Here is a 17,864-nt window from a genome sequence, read left to right as displayed (position 1 = left end):
CACTATAAGACCCCCGCCCCCACTGTGGGACCCCACCCCCCCCCCAAGGGGACCACCCCCCCCATAGGACCCTCCCCCAATATGGGCCCCCCCCACTATAAGACCCCCCCCCATTATGGGTCCCCCCCCATAGGACTCCCCCCCCCCCATTATGGGACCCCCTCCCCCACTACAAGACCCCCCCAATATTGGACCCCTCCCCCCCACTATGGAACCCCCCCACTATAGGACCCCCCCCCAATAGTGGGCCCCCCCCCCACTATGGGACCCCCCCCCCCACTATAAGACCCCCGCCCCCACTTTGGGACCCCACCCAATATTGGGACCCCACATTGGACCCCTCCCCCCCACTATAGGACCCCTCCCCAATATGGGACCCCCCCCACTATGGGACCCCCCCCCTCTATATAGGACCCCCCCCCCCCCCTATAAGACCCTCCCCAATATTGGCCCCCCATGGGACCCCCCCCCTATAAACCTCCCCCCCCCCCCATAAACACCCTCCCCTCTCCCCCTCCCCCAACTATGGGACCCCCCCCAACTATGGGACCCCCCCCACTATAAGACCCCCCCCAATATTGGCCCCCCCATGGGAGCCCCCCCTATAAACCCACCCCCAATATGGGACCCCCCCCATAGGACCCCCCCAATATGGGAACCGCCCCCCATAAGACCCCCCCCCCCAATATGGGCCCCCTCCCCACTATAGGACCCCCCCCCCATAGGACCCCCCCCCACTATGGGACCCCCCCCCATTATGCCCCCCCCCCCCCCCCCCCTCACCCCGCGCCCGCCGCCCCTCCAGCTGTGGGGGAGGGGCCGCAACCGCCGCCGCCGCTGCCCGGATGAAGCGAACCCCCAGGCTGAGGTCAGCGCCGCCCCCCACCCAACATGGCCGCCCCAAAGCCACGGCCTCCACTTCCGCCACCACCTCCGCCTTCCGCTCCAACACTTCCGCCAACCTACGTGGGCGATGATTGGGGGGGGCAAAGGTCAGAGATCAACGAGGTCACGGGGTCGGGTTCAGAGGTCACGTGAGGCGAGGGGGCGCTCACCGCTCCAATCTCAGCGCTCTCTCCTCCGCCGCCATTTTCCCCCATGGAGCCGCCGCCGCCTCCGCCGCCTCCACGGCGGCCGCCACTTCCTCGGGACCCCCCCGCAGCACCGAGCCCAGCACCCGTCCTACGATAGGAAAATGGGGTGGGGGGGTCACCGGCTTGACTTTTGACCTTTGACCCCGCCCCCCCCCCTCATTTCCGGGCCTACCTGTAGCCGCCTCGCAGCACTGGGCCTCATCGCGGCCTTTAGGCCTCAGCCACGTCCCCCCCACAAAGGGCCCCAACGCGGCCCCCCCGTGGGAATCCAGCCAGGCCTGGGGGGGGGGAAAGGCCCCGTTCAGTGGGACCCCCCCCCCATCATACAGACCCCCCCACCCAAGACGCCCTGAGCCGCTGTGAAACCCCCCCCCCCAAAACCCCCAACCCCAGTCCACCCCATGAAACCCCCCCCCCCATATCCCTATGAAGCTCCCCCCCCATGCCTCCCTCCTCCCCCCCAGACCCTAAGGACCCCCGTATATCCCTATGGACCCCCCCGCCCCCCCCATATCACTGTGGACCCCCTCCTTCCAGACTCTGTAGACCCCCCCAGACCTAAAGACCCCCCCCCTATATCCCTATGGACCCCCCCATATCCCTTCATACCCCCTCTTGGACTCCCCTCCCCCCTATGGACCCCCCCCAGACTTCCCCAGGCCCCACAACCCCCCTCCAGACCCTATGGACCCCCCCCCATATCCCTATGAACCCCCTCCTGGACCCCCCCCCAATTCCATGGACCCCCCCCAGTCCACTTTAGTACCCATGGACCCCCCCCCATACCCCTATGGACCCCCCCCTGGACTCCCCCCAGGCCCCATGACCCCCCCCCAGACCCTAAGGACCCCCCCCCAGACCTAAGGATCCTCCTATATCCCTATGGACCCCCCCCAGACTCTATAGACCCCCCCCAGACCCTAAGGACCCCCCCATATCCTTATGGACCCCCCCCCTTAGACCCCCTCCAGGCCCTATGGACCCCCCCCCCCACGTCCCTATGGACCAATCCTATAAGGGGGGGGGAAGTGAAAGGTCACTGTGCCCCCCCCCCGGGAGGAAAATGGGACCTTTGGACCACCCCACCCCACTGCACTTCTGCCCCACACAACGGCCTTTGGAGTTTGGCCCCACTCAACCCTGCATTGCCCCCTCCTCCCCCCCCCCAGAAGACCCCAGACTCCCATAACCCCCCCATGACCTCCCCCATAACCCCCTTATTCCCCCCCCCACCCCCCCCCCAGACACCAAAGCCCACCCCACGACCCCCCCCACCCCATAACATCCAATTCCCCATCCCAAAAGACCCCAACCCCCCCCCCCAAGGACCCCCCCATAACTCCCCCCCACCCCCCCCACCCCCCCCTCCCCATCCCAGGACCTCCCCCTATAAATCCCCATTTCCTACCCACCCCCACCACCCCTGGGACCCCAAAGCCCACCCCAGGACCCCCCCACCCCATAACCCCCAATTTCTCCTCCTAAAAGATCCCAAACCCCCCCTCAGGACCCCCCCCCACCGCCCCATAATTCCCCATTCCTCCCCCCTCCCAGGATCCCCCCAGCCATTTAACCCCCCCCCATCCTCCCTCCCCCAGAAGACCCCAGACCCCCCCCAAACCCCCTCAGGACCCCCCTACAACCCCCCCGGGACAGCCCCAATCCCCCCCCATCCTTAGGACCCCCCCCCACAGCCCCATAAACCCCCATTCCCCCCCCCCCCCCCCCACGTGGAACCCCAAAGCCCCCCCCAGGCCCCCCTCCATCCCTATAACCCCCATTCCTCCCCCCAAGCTTTATGAACCCCCCCCCCTTAGCAGACCCCAGACCCCCCCTCGTTGCCCCCCCCACCTGCCCAGGCCCCGCCCCCTCCTCCCGCGGCCCCTCCGCCATTTCCGCGAAGATTTCGGCCACCGGGGGGGGTCCCAACGCCGCCATTGAATCGCGGCACCACAGAGACGTCGACCTCCGGGGTGGGCGGAGCGAGCGGCGCCTTTCATCCGCGCGCGACACCATAGAGATGCAGCCACACCTTCCGCTTCGTGACCGGAAGTTGGTCTTTCACGTGGGAACCGCTTCCGGGGGAATCATGGCGGCCCCCACGGATTCGTCGCTGCTGTCGGCGGAGTTGGAGGAGGATGATGGCGACGACGCGCTGCGGAGGCTGCTGCAGGTGGGGGGGGGGTCGGGAGGGGTCTTTGGGCAGGGGGGGGGGTCCTGAGAGGCCTTGGGGGGGAGTTTGGGGGCCATTAAAGGGGAGATAGGGGGGCTAAGAAGGTCTTTTTAGGGGTGTGGGGGGGTCTTGGAGGAATCTGGGGGGCTGTGGAGGGGGTCTTGGGGGGGTTGGGGGGAGGTTTAAGAAGGGATTGGGGGGTCCTGGGGGGAGGGGCGCGGGGGGGGGGTGGATGGGATCCTGGGCGGGTTTTAGGGGGTGAGGAGGGTCTGGGGGGGGGGCTGAGGGGGTGAGGGGGGTGATGGGGGGAGGCTCGAGGGGGTTGGGGGGGGATTCTGGGTGGGTTTTGGGGGGTGTAGGGGGGCTGGGAGGGTCCTGAAGGGGTGGGGGGGGGGTCAGGAGAGGTTCAAGGGGGGTTGGGGGAGTTGGGGGGGGGGGGTTGGGTGGGTGGGTGCTGGGGGGTCCTGAGGGGGTGGGGGGGAGATGGGGGATGGGGGGGGGGATGGAAAGGGCCCTGGGGGGGGGGTTGTGGGTGGGTTTTGGGGGGTGTGGAGGGGCTGGAAGGGCCATAAGGGGTTCTGGGGGGCTATGGGGGGGCTTGGGGGTGTCCCGGGGGGGGCTTTGGGGGGTAGGGAGGGGCTGGAAGGGGTTGTGTGTGGGGGGGGGATTCTGGGGGGGGTAATGGGGGAGGCTGGGGGGTTCATAAGGGGGTAGGGAGGGGCTGAAGCGGGGGGGGGGGGGGGCGTTGGGGGTATGGAGAGGCTGTGGGGGGGTCTCTTGAGGGGGGGGGGGCCGGAATGTCTCACGGCGCCCCCACCCTCAGGTGACCCAGAATGAGGAATGTGCCCCCCCCACCGCCCCCTCCCGCGCCGTCACCCCCAAACCAGGTACAGGATTGGGATTTTTTGGGGGGGGGGCACCGTGAGACATTCTCCAAGTTCCCCCTCCAGGCCTCCCCCCCAGGACCCCCTCCAACCTCCCCAAACCTCCTCAGGACCCCCCCTACCCCCCTCCCCCCAGGACACCCACAGCCCCCAGGACACCTTCAGGACCCCCCCAGCCCCTCCACAACCCCCCGAAGACCCCCCCTCAACCCCCCCTTTCCCCAAGGACCCCCTCCAGCCCCCCAAACGCCCTTCAGGACCCCTCCAGGACCCCCCCCCACAACCCTCAAAACCCCCCAAGGACCCCCTAAACCCCCCCCAGATGCCCTTCAGGACCCCCCCAGCCCCTCCACAACCCCCCCAGGAGCCCCCCAGCCCCTCCACAGCCCCAAGACCCCCCTCAACCTTCCCCCCCCTCAAGGACCCCCCTCAGTCCCTCCACAACCCCCCCAGGACCCCCAAGGTCCCCCTCCCCCCAAGGACCCCCTCCAGCCCCCCAAATGCCTTTCAGGACCCCTCCAGGACCCCCCCACAACCCTCAAAACCCCCCAAGGACCCCCTAAACCCCCCCAGATGCCCTTCAGGACCCCCCCAGCCCCTCCACAACCCCCCAAGACCCCCCTCATCTTTCCCCCCCCCAAGAACCACCCCCCAGCCCCTCCACCAGCCCCTCCACAACCCCCCCAAGACCCCCCTCAACCCCCCCCTCCCCCCAAGGACCCCCTCCAGGCCCCCAAATGCCTTTCAGGACCCCCCCAGGACCCCCCCAGGACCCCTTAAACCCCCCCCATCTTGTCCCCCCCCCCCCCAAATGCAGGTCTGTGTGTGAAGACATGGGCGGGGGGCTCGAAGGTTTTCGTCAACGTCTGCCATTCGGCCGAGGTCCCCGCGCCCCCCCCTCTGACCCCCCCCGAACTTCAGGACCTCCTCAGCTCCCCCGACGCCGCCTCCTTCCGCATCCCCATGAGTCTGGGGGAGCCCCACATCGAGCAGGACAGCAGTAAGTGGGACCCCCCCCCCAAAAAAAAAAGACCCCCCCCCCACCCGCCCTCTTAAAGCGACTCAAAAAGCGACAAAAGCAACTCGAAACGAGCCTCAAAATCCATGGAAAAAGCTTGAAACTGACCCAAAATTTCTCCCTCCCCCTATTTGAGGTCTGTGGGATAAACCCAAATTTGCCCCCAAGCAGCCCCCAAAAAAACCCAGGATATTAAAAGATCCCAAATCCCCCCCAAAGTGCCCCAAAATTTGCCACAAAAACACCAATTTTGCCCCAAATCTGATCCTAGAAACTCCACATTCGCCCCCAAAATCCCCACGTTTCGCCCCCCAAATCCCCAGACTTACCCCCCAAAAAATCCCCAATGTTGCCCCAAAATCCCCCCCAAATTTTTGTCTCCAAAACCCCCAATTTTGCCCCCAAACCCCCCAAAATCTCCCCCCAAAAGCCCCAAAATTCAAAAAACATCAAATTTGCCCCAAATCCATTCAAAAAATCCCCACGTTTTCCCCCAAATCTCCAAACTTACCCCCCCAAAAATCCCCAATTTTGCCCCAAAACCCCCCCCCAAATTTTTGTCTCCAAAACCCCCAATTTTGCCCCAAAGCCGCCCCCCAACCCCCCCCCCCCAAAAGCCCCCAAAATCTGCCTCAAAAAACACCAATTTTGCCCAAATCTGTTCTTAAAAACCCCAAATCTGCTCCAAAAAACCCCAATTTTGCCCCCAAAATCCCCACATTTCCCCCCCAAAAGCCCCAAATTTGCCCCAAAACCACCCCCCAAAATCCCCCAAACCCCCCAAAATCCCCAAATCCCCCCCAAAAACCCCAAAATTTGCCCCAAAAAACCCCAAATTTACCCCAAAATCACCCCCCAAAAACCCCAAAACCCCAAAAAATTCCCAAATCCCCCCTAAAAACCCCAAAATGCCCCAAAAGCCCCAAAATCCGTCACAAAAAACCACCAAATTTACCCCCAAAATCCCCACATTTCCCCCCCAAAAAACCCCAAATTTGCCCCAAAACCAGCCCCCAAAAACCCCCAAACCCCCAAAAATCCCCAAATCCCCCCTAAAACCCCCAAAATGCCCCCAAAAACCCCAAAATCTGTCTCAAAAAACACCAATTTTGCCCCAAATCTGTTCTTAAAAACCCCAAATCTGCTCCAAAAAACCCAATTTTGCCCCCAAAATCCCCACATTTCCCCCCCAAAACCCCCAAATTTGCCCCCAAACCAGCCCCCAAAATCCCCCAAAACCCCCAAAATCCCCAAATCCCCCCTAAAAACCCCAAAATGCCCCAAAAGCCCCAAAATCCATCACAAAAAACACCAAATTTACCCCCCAAATCCCCACATTTGCACCCCAAAAAAACCAAATCTGCCCTAAAAACCCCCAAATTTGCCCCCAAAACCCCCAAATTTGCCACAAAACCACCCCCCAAAAACCCCAAAACACCCCAAAATCCCCCAATCCCCCCAAAAAGCCCCAAAATGCCCCCAAAATCTGCCTCAAAAAACACCAATTTTGCCCCAAATCTGTTCTTAAAAACCCCAAATCTGCTCCAAAAAACCCCAATTTTGCCCCCAAAATCCCCACATTTCCCCCCCAAAAGCCCCAAATTTGCCCCAAAACCACCCCCCAAAATCCCCCAAACCCCCCAAAATCCCCAAATCCCCCCCAAAAACCCCAAAATTTGCCCCAAAAAACCCCAAATTTACCCCAAAATCACCCCCCAAAAACCCCAAAACCCCAAAAAATTCCCAAATCCCCCCTAAAAACCCCAAAATGCCCCAAAAGCCCCAAAATCCGTCACAAAAAACCACCAAATTTACCCCCAAAATCCCCACATTTCCCCCCCAAAAAACCCCAAATTTGCCCCAAAACCAGCCCCCAAAAACCCCCAAACCCCCAAAAATCCCCAAATCCCCCCTAAAACCCCCAAAATGCCCCCAAAAACCCCAAAATCTGTCTCAAAAAACACCAATTTTGCCCCAAATCTGTTCTTAAAAACCCCAAATCTGCTCCAAAAAACCCCAATTTTGCCCCCAAAATCCCCACATTTCCCCCCCAAAAACCCGCAAATTTGCCCCCAAACCACCCCCCAAAATCCCCCAAACCCCCCAAAATCCCCAAATCCCCCCTAAAAAGCCCAAAAAACCCCAAAAGCCCCAAAATCTGTCACAAAAAAACACCAAATTTACCCCCCAAATCCCCACATTTCCCCCCCAAAAAAAGCAAATTTGCCCCAAAAACCCCCAAATTTGCCCCAAAACCACCTCCCAAAATCCCCAAATCCCCCCTAAAAACCCCAAAAGCCCCAAAATCCATCACAAAACCCACCAAATTTGCCCCAAAACCACCAAATTTGCCCCAAAAACCCCCAAATTTGCCCCAAAAACCCCCAAATTTGCCCCCAAACCACCTCCCAAAATCCCCCAAACCCCCCAAAATCCCCAAATCCCCCCTAAAAAGCCCAAAAAACCCCAAAAGCCCCAAAATCTGTCACAAAAAAACACCAAATTTACCCCCCAAATCCCCACATTTGCCCCCCAAAAAAACCAAATTTGCCCCAAAAACCCCCAAATTTGCCCCAAAAACCCCCAAATTTCCCACAAAACCACCCCCCAAAAACCCCAAATCCCCCCTAAAAACCTCAAAAAACCCCAAAAGCCCCAAAATCTGTCACAAAAAAACACCAAATTTACCCCCCAAATCCCCACATTTGCCCCCCAAAAAAACCAAATTTGCCCTAAAAACCCCCAAATTTGCCCCAAAAACCCCGAAATTTACCCCAAAACCACCCCCCAAAATCCCCAAATCCCCCCTAAAAACCCCAAAATGCCCCAAAAGCCCCAAAATCCATCACAAAACCCACCAAATTTACCCCCAAAATCCCCACATTTCCCCCCTAAAAAACCCCAAATTTGCCCCAAAACCACCTCCCAAAATCCCCCAAACCCCCCAAAATCCCCAAATCCCCCCTAAAAACCCCAAAAAACCCCAAAAGCCCCAAAATCTGTCACAAAAAAACACCAAATTTCCCCCCAAAATCCCCACATTTCCCCCCCAAAAAACCCCAAATTTGCCCCAAAAACCCCCAAATTTGCCCCCAAAAACCACCAAATTTGCCCCAAAACCCCCCTTAAAAATCCCCAAAATCCCCAAATGCCCCCAAAAAGCCCCAAAAAGCCCCAAATTTGCCCCAATTCCGGGCAGGCGGCCATCGCTGCACCGCCTACGACGTCGTCATCAACTCCGGCTTCTTCCGCACCCTGCAGGTGGGGGGGGGCTTTTTTTGGGGGGGGGGGTCGTTTATTTTGGGGGGGGTCCAGGGGGTCCTTGGGGTCTCTTTTGTTTGGGGAGGGGGCTTTTATGGGGGGGGGGGTCATTTATTTTTGGGGGGGGGTCTTTTATTCTGGTGGGGTCGTTTATTTTTGGGGGGGTCCAGGGGGTCTTTGGGGGTCTCTTTTGTTTGGGGGGGGGCTTTTGGGGGGGGGTCCAGGGGATCATTGGGGTCTCTTTTGTTTTGGGGGGGCTTTTTTTTGGGGGGGGGTTCAGGGGGTCCTTGGGGTCTCTTTTGTTTGGGGGGGGGTCGTTTATTTTGGGGGGGGTCCAGGGGCCTTTGGGGTCGCTTCTGTTTGGGGGGGGGGGGGGCTTGTTTGGGGAGGGGGGTCGTTTATTTTGGGGGGGGGTTCAGGGGGTCCTTGGGGTCTCTTTTGTTTGGGGGGGGGCTTTTATGGGGGGGGGTCATTTATTTTTGGGGGGGGGGTCTTTTATTCTGGTGGGGTCGTTTATTTTTGGGGGGGTCCAGGGGGTCTTTGGGGGTCTCTTTTCTTTGGGGGGGGGCTTTTGGGGGGGGTCATTTATTTTGGGGGGGGGGCGGTCTTTTATTCTGGTGGGGTCGTTTATTTTTGGGGGGGGTCCTGGGGGTCTTTGGGGTCTCTTTTGTTTGGGGAGGGGGCTTTTATGGGGGGGGGGGTCATTTATTTTTGGGGGGGGGTCTTTTATTCTGGTGGGGTCGTTTATTTTTGGGGGGGTCCTGGGGGTCTTTGGGGGTCTCTTTTCTTTGGGGGGGGGCTTTTGGGGGGGGGTCCAGGGGATCATTGGGGTCTCTTTTGTTTTGGGGGGGGGCTTTTTTTTGGGGGGGGGGTTCAGGGGGTCCTTGGGGTCTCTTTTGTTTGGGGGGGGCTTTTTTTGGGGGGGGGGTCGTTTATTGTTGGGGGGGGGTCGTTTATTCTGGTGGGCTCGTTTATTTTTGGGGGGGGTCCTGGGGGTCTTTGGGGTCTCTTTTGTTTGGGGGGGGGTCGTTTATTTTGGGGGGGGTCCAGGGGGTCTTTGGGGGTCTCTTTTCTTTGGGGGGGGCTTTTGGGGGGGGGTCCAGGGGATCATTGGGGTCTCTTTTGTTTGGGGGGGGGTCGTTTATTTTGGGGGGGGTCCAGGGGCCTTTGGGGTCGCTTCTGTTTGGGGGGGGGGGGGGGCTTGTTTGGGGAGGGGGGTCGTTTATTTTGGGGGGGGGTTCAGGGGGTCCTTGGGGTCTCTTTTGTTTGGGGGGGGGCTTTTATGGGGGGGGGTCATTTATTTTTGGGGGGGGGGTCTTTTATTCTGGTGGGGTCGTTTATTTTTGGGGGGGTCCAGGGGGTCTTTGGGGGTCTCTTTTCTTTGGGGGGGGGCTTTTGGGGGGGGGTCCTGGGGGTCCTTGGGGTCTCTTTTGTTTTGGGGGGGGCTTTTTTTTGGGGGGGGGTCAGGGGGTCTTTGGGGTCTCTTTTATATGGCGGGGGGCTTTTTTTTTGGGGGGGTCGTTTATTTGGGGGGGGTCCAGGGGGTCTCTAGGGTCTCTTTTGTTTGGGGGGGGGTCGTTTATTTTTGGGGGGGTCCTGGGGGTCCTTGGGGTCTCTTTTGTTTTGGGGGGGGCTTTTTTTTGGGGGGGGGGTCAGGGGGTCCTTGGGGTCTCTTTTGTTTGGGGGGGGGCTTTTATGGGGGGGGTCATTTATTTTTGGGGGGGGGGGGTCTTTTATTCTGGTGGGGTCGTTTATTTTTGGGGGGGTCCAGGGGGTCTTTGGGGTCTCTTTTATATGGCGGGGGGCTTTTTTTGGGGGGGGGTCGTTTATTTTGGGGGGGTCCAGGGGGTCTTTGGGGTCTCTTTTGTTTTGGGGGGGGGGCTTTTGGGGGGGGGGTCCAGGGGATCATTGGGGTCTCTTTTGTTTTGGGGGGGTCGTTTATTTTTGGGGGGGTCCAGGGGGTCTCTGGGGTCTCTTTTGTTTGGGGGGGGGCTTCTTTTGTGGGGGGGGGTCGTTTATTTCTGGGGGGGGTCCAGGGAGTCTTTGGGGCCTCTTTTGTTTGGGGGGGGGGGGCGTTTATTTTCTGGGGGGGTCATTTATTTTGGGGGGGTCCAGGGGATCATTGGGGTCTCTTTTGTTTGGGGGGGGGCTTTTCTGGGGGGGGGTCATTTATTGTTGGGGGGGTCCTGGGGGTCTTTGGGGTCTCTTTTGTTTTGGGGGGGGCTTTTTTTTGGGGGGGGGGTCAGGGGGTCTCTGGGGTCTCTTTTATTTGGGGGGGTCTTTTTTTGGGGGGGGTCGTTTATTTTGGGGGGGGGTCCAGGGGCCTTTGGGGTCACTTCTGTTTGGGGGGGGGGATTGTTTGGGGGGGGGGGTCTTTGGGGTCTCTTTTATTTGGGGGGGGGCTTTTCTGGGGGGGGGTCGTTTATTGTTGGGGGGGTCCTGGGGGTCCTTGGGGTCTCTTTTGTTTTGGGGGGGGGCTTTTTTTTGGGGGGGGGGTCAGGGGGTCTCTGGGGTCTCTTTTATTTGGGGGGGTCTTTTTTTGGGGGGGGTCGTTTATTTTGGGGGGGGTCCAGGGGCCTTTGGGGTCACTTCTGTTTGGGGGGGGGGGTCCAGGGGGTCTTTGGGGTCTCTTTTGTTTGGGGGGGGGCTTTTTTGGGGGGGGGTCGTCTATTTTGGGGGGGGGGTCAGGGGATCATTGGGGTCTCTTTTGTTTGGGGGGGGCTTTTTGGGGGGGGGGGGTCGTTTAGTTTTTGGGGGGTCCTGGGGGGTTTTTGGGGTCTCTTTTGTTTGGGGGGGGGGCTTTTTTTGGGGGGGGTCGTTTATTTTTGGGGCGGGGTCGTTTATTTTGGGGGGAATCCAGGGGGTCCTTGGGGTCTCTTTTATTTGGGGGAGCTTTTTGGGGGGGGGGTTGTTTACTTTTGGGGGGGGGGTCCGGGGGGTCTTTGGGGGGGGGCTTTTGGGGGGAGGTCCAGGGGATCATTGGGGTCTCTTTTGTTTGGGGGGGGCTTTTTTGGGGGGGGGGTCATTTATTTTGGGGGGGGGTCCAGGGGGTCTTTGGGGTCTCTTTTGGGATTTTTGAAATTTATTTGGGGGGGGGGGGGGGCACTTTTATTTAAGGGAGGATCTGGGTGTCTTGTAGGGGTTTTTTTTTGGGGGGGGGGGGGGTCTGGGGGTCTTTGTGGGTTTTTTGGTGTGCTGACCTCCCCCCCCCCCCCCCAAAATGTGTGCCCCCCCCCCAGGCTGACCCCCTGTACCTGGAATTCTTCCTGACTGTGGCCATGGAGGGACTGGGGGAGAAATATGGGGTGGATTTGGGGCACGGAGGTATGGGGCTGGGCAGGGGGGGGGCAACTGGGGGGGCTGGGGGGCAACTGGGAGGCTGGGGGGCAATTGGGGGGGAATGGGGGCAATTGTGGGGGCTGGGGGGCAATTGGGGGGGAATGGGGGCAATTGGGGGGGAATGGGGGCAATTGTGGGGGCTGGGGGGCAATTAGGGGGGCTGGGGGGGCAAATGGGGGGAAATGGGGACAATTGTGGGGGTGGGGGGCAACTGGCGGTAATTGGGGGTTTTGGGGGGCAATTGGGGGAGTTGGGGGGGAATTGGGGGGCAGGGGGGGCAATTAGGGGGGCAGGGGGGCAACTGGGGGGTAATTGGGAGGCTGGGGGGCAACTAAGGGGGACTGGGGGGCAACTGGGGGGGAATGGGGGCAATTAGGGGGCCTGGGGGGCTGCTAAGTGGGACTGGGGGGCAATTGGGGGGGAATGGGGACAATTAAGGGAGACTGCGGGGCAATTAGGGGGGCTGGGGGGCAATTGGGGGGGAATGGGGGGCAATTGTGGCGGCTGGGGGCAATTAGGGGGGCTGGAGTGCAACTAAAGGGGGACTGGGGGGCAACTGGGGGGGAATGGGGGCAATTGTGGGGGTGGGGGGGCAACTGGGGGTGATTGGGGGTTTTGGGGGGCAACTAAAGGGTTTTGGGGGGCAATTGGGGGAGTTGGGGGGGAATTGGGGGGCAGCGGGGGCAACTGGGGGGGCAGGGGGGGCAATTAGGGGGGCTGGGGGGCAACTGGGGGCTGGGGGGCAACTAAGGGGGGCTGGGGGGCAACTGGGAGGAGAATGGGGGCAATTGTGGGGGTTGTGGGGCAACTGGGGGTAATTGGGGGGGCTGGGAGGCAACTAAAGAGGACTGGGGGGCAACTAAGGGGAAATGGGGGCAATTGTGGGGGTGGGGGGCAACTGGGGGGGGTCTGAAGGGCAACTGGGGGGCAATTGAGGGCTGGGGGTGTAACTGAGGGGGACTGGGGGCAATTGGGGGGGTGGGGGGGGCAACTGGGGGGTAATTGGGGGGCTGGGGGGCAACTAAGGGGGATTGGGGGGCAACTGGGGGGAATGGGGGGCAATTGGGGGGGGGCTGGGAGCAATTAGGGGGCAACTGGGGGGGGGTCAGGGGGCAATTGTGGGGGTTGTGGGGCAACTGGGGGTAATTGGGGGTTTTGAGGGGCAACTGGGGGGGAACGGGGGCAATTAGGGGGGCAACTAAAGGGGACTGGGGGGCAATTGTGGGGACTGGGGGAATTGGGGGGGGGGCTGGGGGCAGTTGGGGGGGGCTGGGGGCAATTGTGGGTCTGGGGGCAATTGGGGGGGGGGCAATTGAGGGTCTTTGACCCCCCCCCCCAGAGCGCCGCCTGCTGCGCAACCGAAAGTTCCTGGGCTCCATCGCAGCGCAGCGCATCAGAACCAGGCCCAGCATCCAGGAGCTGGGGGGGTGAGCACCAGTATAAACCAGTATAAACCAGTATAACCCAGTATAAACCAGTATGGACCAGTATGGACCAGTATGGACCAGTAGAAACCAGTACGGATTGGTGGCGAGCAATATATGTTGGTAGGGGTCAGTATAGAGTGATGGGAACCAGTGTGGAGCTGTATAGGCTGGTAGCGACCAGTATGGACCAGTATAGACCAGTATAAACCAGTATAGACCAGTAGGGACCAGTATAAACCAGTATGGACCAGTATGGATTGGTGTAGATCGATATATGGTGGTATGAACCAGTATGGATTGATGGGAACCAGCGTGGACCTGCATAGACTAGTAGAGACCAGTATAGACCAGTATAAACCAGTATGGACCAGTATAAGCCAGGACGGACCAGTATAAACCAGTGTAAACCAGTATGGACCAGTGTAGCTCAATATATGTTGGTATGAGGCAATATAGATTGCTGTGAACCAGTGCAAACCTGTAGAGACCAGTAGAGACCAGTATGGACCAGTATGGACCCAGTCCTCCCAGTCCCTCCCAGTTCCCCTCCCAGTTCCCCCCCAGTCCCTCCCAGTTCCCCACTCTCTCCTCCCAGTACAAACCAGTCCTCCCAGTTCCCCCCCCAGTCCTCCCAGTTCCCCCCCCCAGTCCCTCCCACTTCCCCCCCCACTCCTCCCAGTACAAACCAGTCCTCCCAGTTCCCCCTCCCAGTTCCTCCCACTACCCCCCCCAGTCCCCCCCACTCCTCCCAGTTCCCCCCCCAGTCCCTCCCAGTACAAACCAGTTCCTCCCACTTCCCCTCCCAGTTCCTCCCACTTCCCCCCCCACTCCCCCCCCAGTCCTCCCAGTACAAACCAGTCCTCCCAGTTCCCCTCCCAGTCCCTCCCAGTTCCTCTTCCAGTTCTCCCCCCAGTCCCTCCCAGTACAAACCAGTCCTCCCAGTTCCCCCCCCAGTCCTCCCAGTTCCCCCCCCCCAGTCCCTCCCAGTTCCCCCCCACTCCTCCCAGTACAAACCAGTCCTCCCAGTCCCCCCCTCACTTCTCTCCCCCCCCCCACAGCCCTCCGGACGCCCCCGCCCCGCCTCAACCCCTCCCCCCCAGGTAAGGATCTATGGGGCTGAACCCCCCCCACCCCCAACTGACCTTTAACCCCGGGTTGCCCTTTGACCCCGCGTTGCCCTTTGACCCCCGCAGCCCCCCCCCGCCGACCCCCCCCCGCTTTGTGGTGGTGGCGGAGCCCTCAGCTCAGCGCCCGCGGGTCCTCCAAGCGCGAGTCCTCCTGCCCCATAGCGTGAGGGGGGGCGCTGTGGGGCCGGATGGGGGGGGGGGCGGGGCTCTATGGGGCTGGGGGGGATCTGGGGGGGATTCTATGGGGCCGGGGGGGGGGGTTCTGTGGGGCTTGGGGGGGATCTATGGGGTTCTATGGGGCTGGGGGTTTCTGTGGGGCTGGGGGGGATCTATGGGGGATTCTATGGGGCCGGGGGGGGGGTTCTGTGGGGCTGGGGGGGATCTATGGGGCTCTATGGGGCTGGGATGGGGGATCTGTGGGGCTGGGGGGGGATCTGTGGGGCTGGGATGGGGGCTCTATGGGGCTGGGGGGAATCTATAGGGTGCTATGGGGCCAGGGGAGGGGTTCTATGGGGTTCTATGGGGCTGGGATGGGGGCTCTATGGGGCTGGGGGGGGATCTATGGGGCTGGGGGGGCTCTATGGGGGATTCTATGGGGCTGGGGGGGGATCTGTGGGGCTGGGGAGTTTCTATGGGGTTCTATGGGGCTGGGGGGGCTCTATGGGGGATTCTATGGGGCCGGGGGGGGGGGGGTTCTGTGGGGCTGGGGGGGATCTATGGGGCTCTATGGGGCTGGGATGGGGGATCTATGGGGCTGGGGGGGGATCTGTGGGGCTGGGGGGGGATCTATGGGGTTCTGTGGGGCTGGGATGGGGGCTCTATGGGGCCGGGGGAGGGGGTTCTGTGGGGCTGGGGGGGATTCTATGGGGCCGGGGGAGGGGGGGTTCTGTGGGGCTGGGGGGGCTCTATGGGGGATTCTATGGGGCTGGGGGTTTCTGTGGGGCTGGGGGGGATCTATGGGGGATTCTATGGGGCCGGGGGAGGGGGGTTCTGTGGGGCTGGGATGGGGGTCTCTATGGGGCTGGGGGGGGATCTATGGGGTTCTATGGGGCTGGGGGTGCTCTATGGGGGATTCTATGGGGCTGGGGGGGATCTGTGGGGCTGGGGGGGATCTATGGGGGATTCTATGGGGCTGGGGGGGTTCTGTGGGGCTGGGGGGTTCCTATGGGGTCTCTATGGGGCTGGGGGGCTCTATGGGGTCTCTATGGGGCTGGGGGTTCCCATGGGGTTCCTATGGGGCTGGGGGGCTCTATGGGGTTTCTATGGGGCTGGGGGGTTCCCATGGGGTTCCTATAGGTCTGGGGGGGTTCCTATGGGTCTGGGGGGCTCTGTGGGGTCCCTTATGGGGCCGGACTCCCTGACCCCCCCCTGCCCCCCCAGGCGGACGCGGCGGCGCTGTTTGTGGGGCTGAACGAGGAGCGGTTGGTTGTGGGGGGGGGCGGCGCCGCCCCCCCCCTGCTGGACCTGCAGCTGCCCCACAGAGCTCAGCCTGAGCGAGGCCGGGCCCGACTCCACCGCTGCGCCAGGGTGCGGGCTGCGCCCCATAGCCGGCCCTATAGCCTCACCCCATAGCCTGGCCCTATAGCCTCACCCCATAGCCTCACCCCATAGCCTCACCCCATAGCCGGCCCTATAGCCTCACCCCATAGCCTGACCCCATAGCCTGGCCCTATAGCCTCACCCCATAGCCTCACCCCATAGCCAGCCCTATAGCCTCACCCCATAGCCTCACCCCATAGCCTCACCCCATAGCCTCACCCCATAGCCAGCCCTATAGCCTCACCCCATAGCCTCACCCCATAGCCGGCCCTATAGCCTCACCCCATAGCCTCACCCCATAGCCTGACCCCATAACCTGGCCCTATAGCCTGACCCCATAGCCTCACCCCATAGCCTCACCCCATAGCCTGACCCCATAACCTGACCCCATAACCTGACCCCATAGCCTCACCCCATAACCTGGCCCTATAACCTGACCCCATAACCTGGCCCTATAGCCTCACCCCATAACCTGGCCCTATAGCCTGACCCCATAGCCTGACCCCATAGCCTAACCCTATAGCCTGACCCTGTAACCTGACCCCATAGCCTCACCCTATAGCCTCACCCTATAGCCTGACCCCATAGCCTGACCCCGTAACCTGACCCCATAGCCTCACCCCATAGCCGGCCCCATAGCCTCACCCCATAACCTGGCCCTATAGCCTGACCCCGTAACCTGATCCATAACCTGACCCCATCGCCTGACCCCGTAACGTGGCCCCATAGCCTGGCCCCATAACCTCACCCCATAACCTGGCCCTATATCCTGACCCCGTAACCTGACCCCGTAGCCTGACCCTGTAACCTGACCCTATAGACTGCCCTATAGCCTGACCCCATAGCCTGACCCCATAGCCTGACCCCATAGACTGCCCCATAGCCTGACCCCATAGCCTGACCCCATAGCCTGGCCCCATAACCTCACTCCATAACCTGATCCTATACACTACCCTATAGGCTGACCCCATAGCCTGGCCCCGTAACCTGACTCTATAGACTGCCCTATAGCCTGACCCTATAGCCGGCCCCATAGCCTGACCCTACAACCTCACCCCATAACCCCCCCATAGCCCTGCCTGCCCCATAACCCCACAACCCCGCTGACCCCATAACCCCACCCCATAACCCCACCCACCCCATAACCCCACAACCCCCCCATAGCCGTGCCTGCCCCATAACTGCACCCCATAACCCCATAACCACCCCCACCCCATAACTCCACCCCATAGCCCTGCCTGCCCCATAACCCCACCCACCCCGTAACCCCACCCCATAACCCCATAACCCCCCATAGCCCTGCCTGCCCCACAACCCCACAATCCCGCTGATCCCATAACCCCACCCCATAACCCCATAAACACCCATAACCCGCCTGCCCCACAACCCCGCTGACCCCATAACCCCATAACCCAACCCCATAAACCCCCATAACCCTGCCTGCCCCACAACCCCACAACCCCCCCATAGCCCCGCCTGCCCCACAACCCCGCTGACCCCATAACCCAACCCCATAACCCCCCATAACCCTGCCTGCCCCACAACCCCACAACCCTGCAGACCCCATAACCCCATAACCCCACCCCATAACCCCATAAACCCCCATAGCCCCGCCTGCCCCACAACCCCGCTGACCCCATAACCCCCCCTGACGTTTCCTTCTGCCCCACAGGTGCTGACGGTGACGATTCCCCTCCAGCTGTGAGGATCGGACCCCCTGCCCCCCCCCCCCAAAGCCCCCCGGACCCCCCCCCAAATTTCTGCGCCCCCCCCCCCAAAAAAAAAACTCGGATCCCATTCCGGGACCCCAATAAAATTCACCCCAATGAGTGCTGTTCTTTCAAAACCCCATAGAGAACCCTATAACCCACCCCACCCCATAGAGAATCCCATAGACCCCCCCCAACCCCATAGAAAAACCCCATAACCCCCCCCACCCCATAGAGAACCCCATAGACCCCCCCCAACCCCATAGAAAAACCCCATAACCCCCACCATCCTA

General features: G+C 61.2%; 1 protein-coding gene across 4 annotated transcripts; it reads left to right on the top strand.

The window, feature by feature from the left end:
- The first annotated feature begins 2,945 nt into the window (after nucleotides 1-2,945).
- PIH1D1 (PIH1 domain containing 1) lies at nucleotides 2,946-17,605 on the top strand. Of its 4 annotated transcripts, none has more exons than XR_016460606.1 (8): nucleotides 2,946-3,267; nucleotides 4,091-4,154; nucleotides 4,969-5,151; nucleotides 8,369-8,430; nucleotides 11,670-11,754; nucleotides 13,109-13,196; nucleotides 15,704-15,850; nucleotides 17,535-17,605. XR_016460606.1 is itself a non-coding variant. In XM_090127626.1 (8 exons), the coding sequence occupies exons 1-8, from the start codon at nucleotides 3,115-3,117 to the stop codon at nucleotides 15,893-15,895; spliced, it is 924 nt and encodes a 307-aa protein (XP_089983752.1). In that variant the 5' UTR covers nucleotides 2,946-3,114; the 3' UTR covers nucleotides 15,896-15,929. The 4 variants fall into 4 exon arrangements, 3 of the variants coding, with proteins under 3 accessions (XP_089983752.1, XP_089983751.1, XP_089983750.1); XM_090127626.1 differs by lacking the exon at nucleotides 17,535-17,605 and adding an exon at nucleotides 14,390-14,486 and having other exon boundaries at nucleotides 15,704-15,929; XM_090127625.1 differs by lacking the exon at nucleotides 15,704-15,850 and having other exon boundaries at nucleotides 17,535-17,556.
- The last annotated feature ends 259 nt before the right edge of the window (nucleotides 17,606-17,864 follow it).

Source organism: Phasianus colchicus, chromosome 31 (assembly GCF_987193195.1).
Source record: "Phasianus colchicus chromosome 31, bPhaCol1.hap1.1, whole genome shotgun sequence".
Lineage (NCBI taxonomy): Eukaryota > Metazoa > Chordata > Aves > Galliformes > Phasianidae > Phasianus > Phasianus colchicus.
The sequence above is the reverse complement of the archived record's forward strand: the minus strand, read 5'-3'. Positions and strand labels throughout refer to the sequence as shown.

Excerpts from the sequence above, each read along its gene's own strand:
- PIH1D1 (XM_090127626.1), top strand. The coding sequence starts at position 3,115 with ATGCAGCCACACCTTCCGCTTCGTGACCGGAAGTTGGTCTTTCACGTG. Across the intron at positions 3,268-4,090 it reads CGCTGCGGAGGCTGCTGCAG|GTGACCCAGAATGAGGAATG; the intron begins GTGGGGGGGGGG and ends CCCCACCCTCAG. Across the intron at positions 5,152-8,368 it reads CCACATCGAGCAGGACAGCA|GCGGCCATCGCTGCACCGCC; the intron begins GTAAGTGGGACC and ends AATTCCGGGCAG.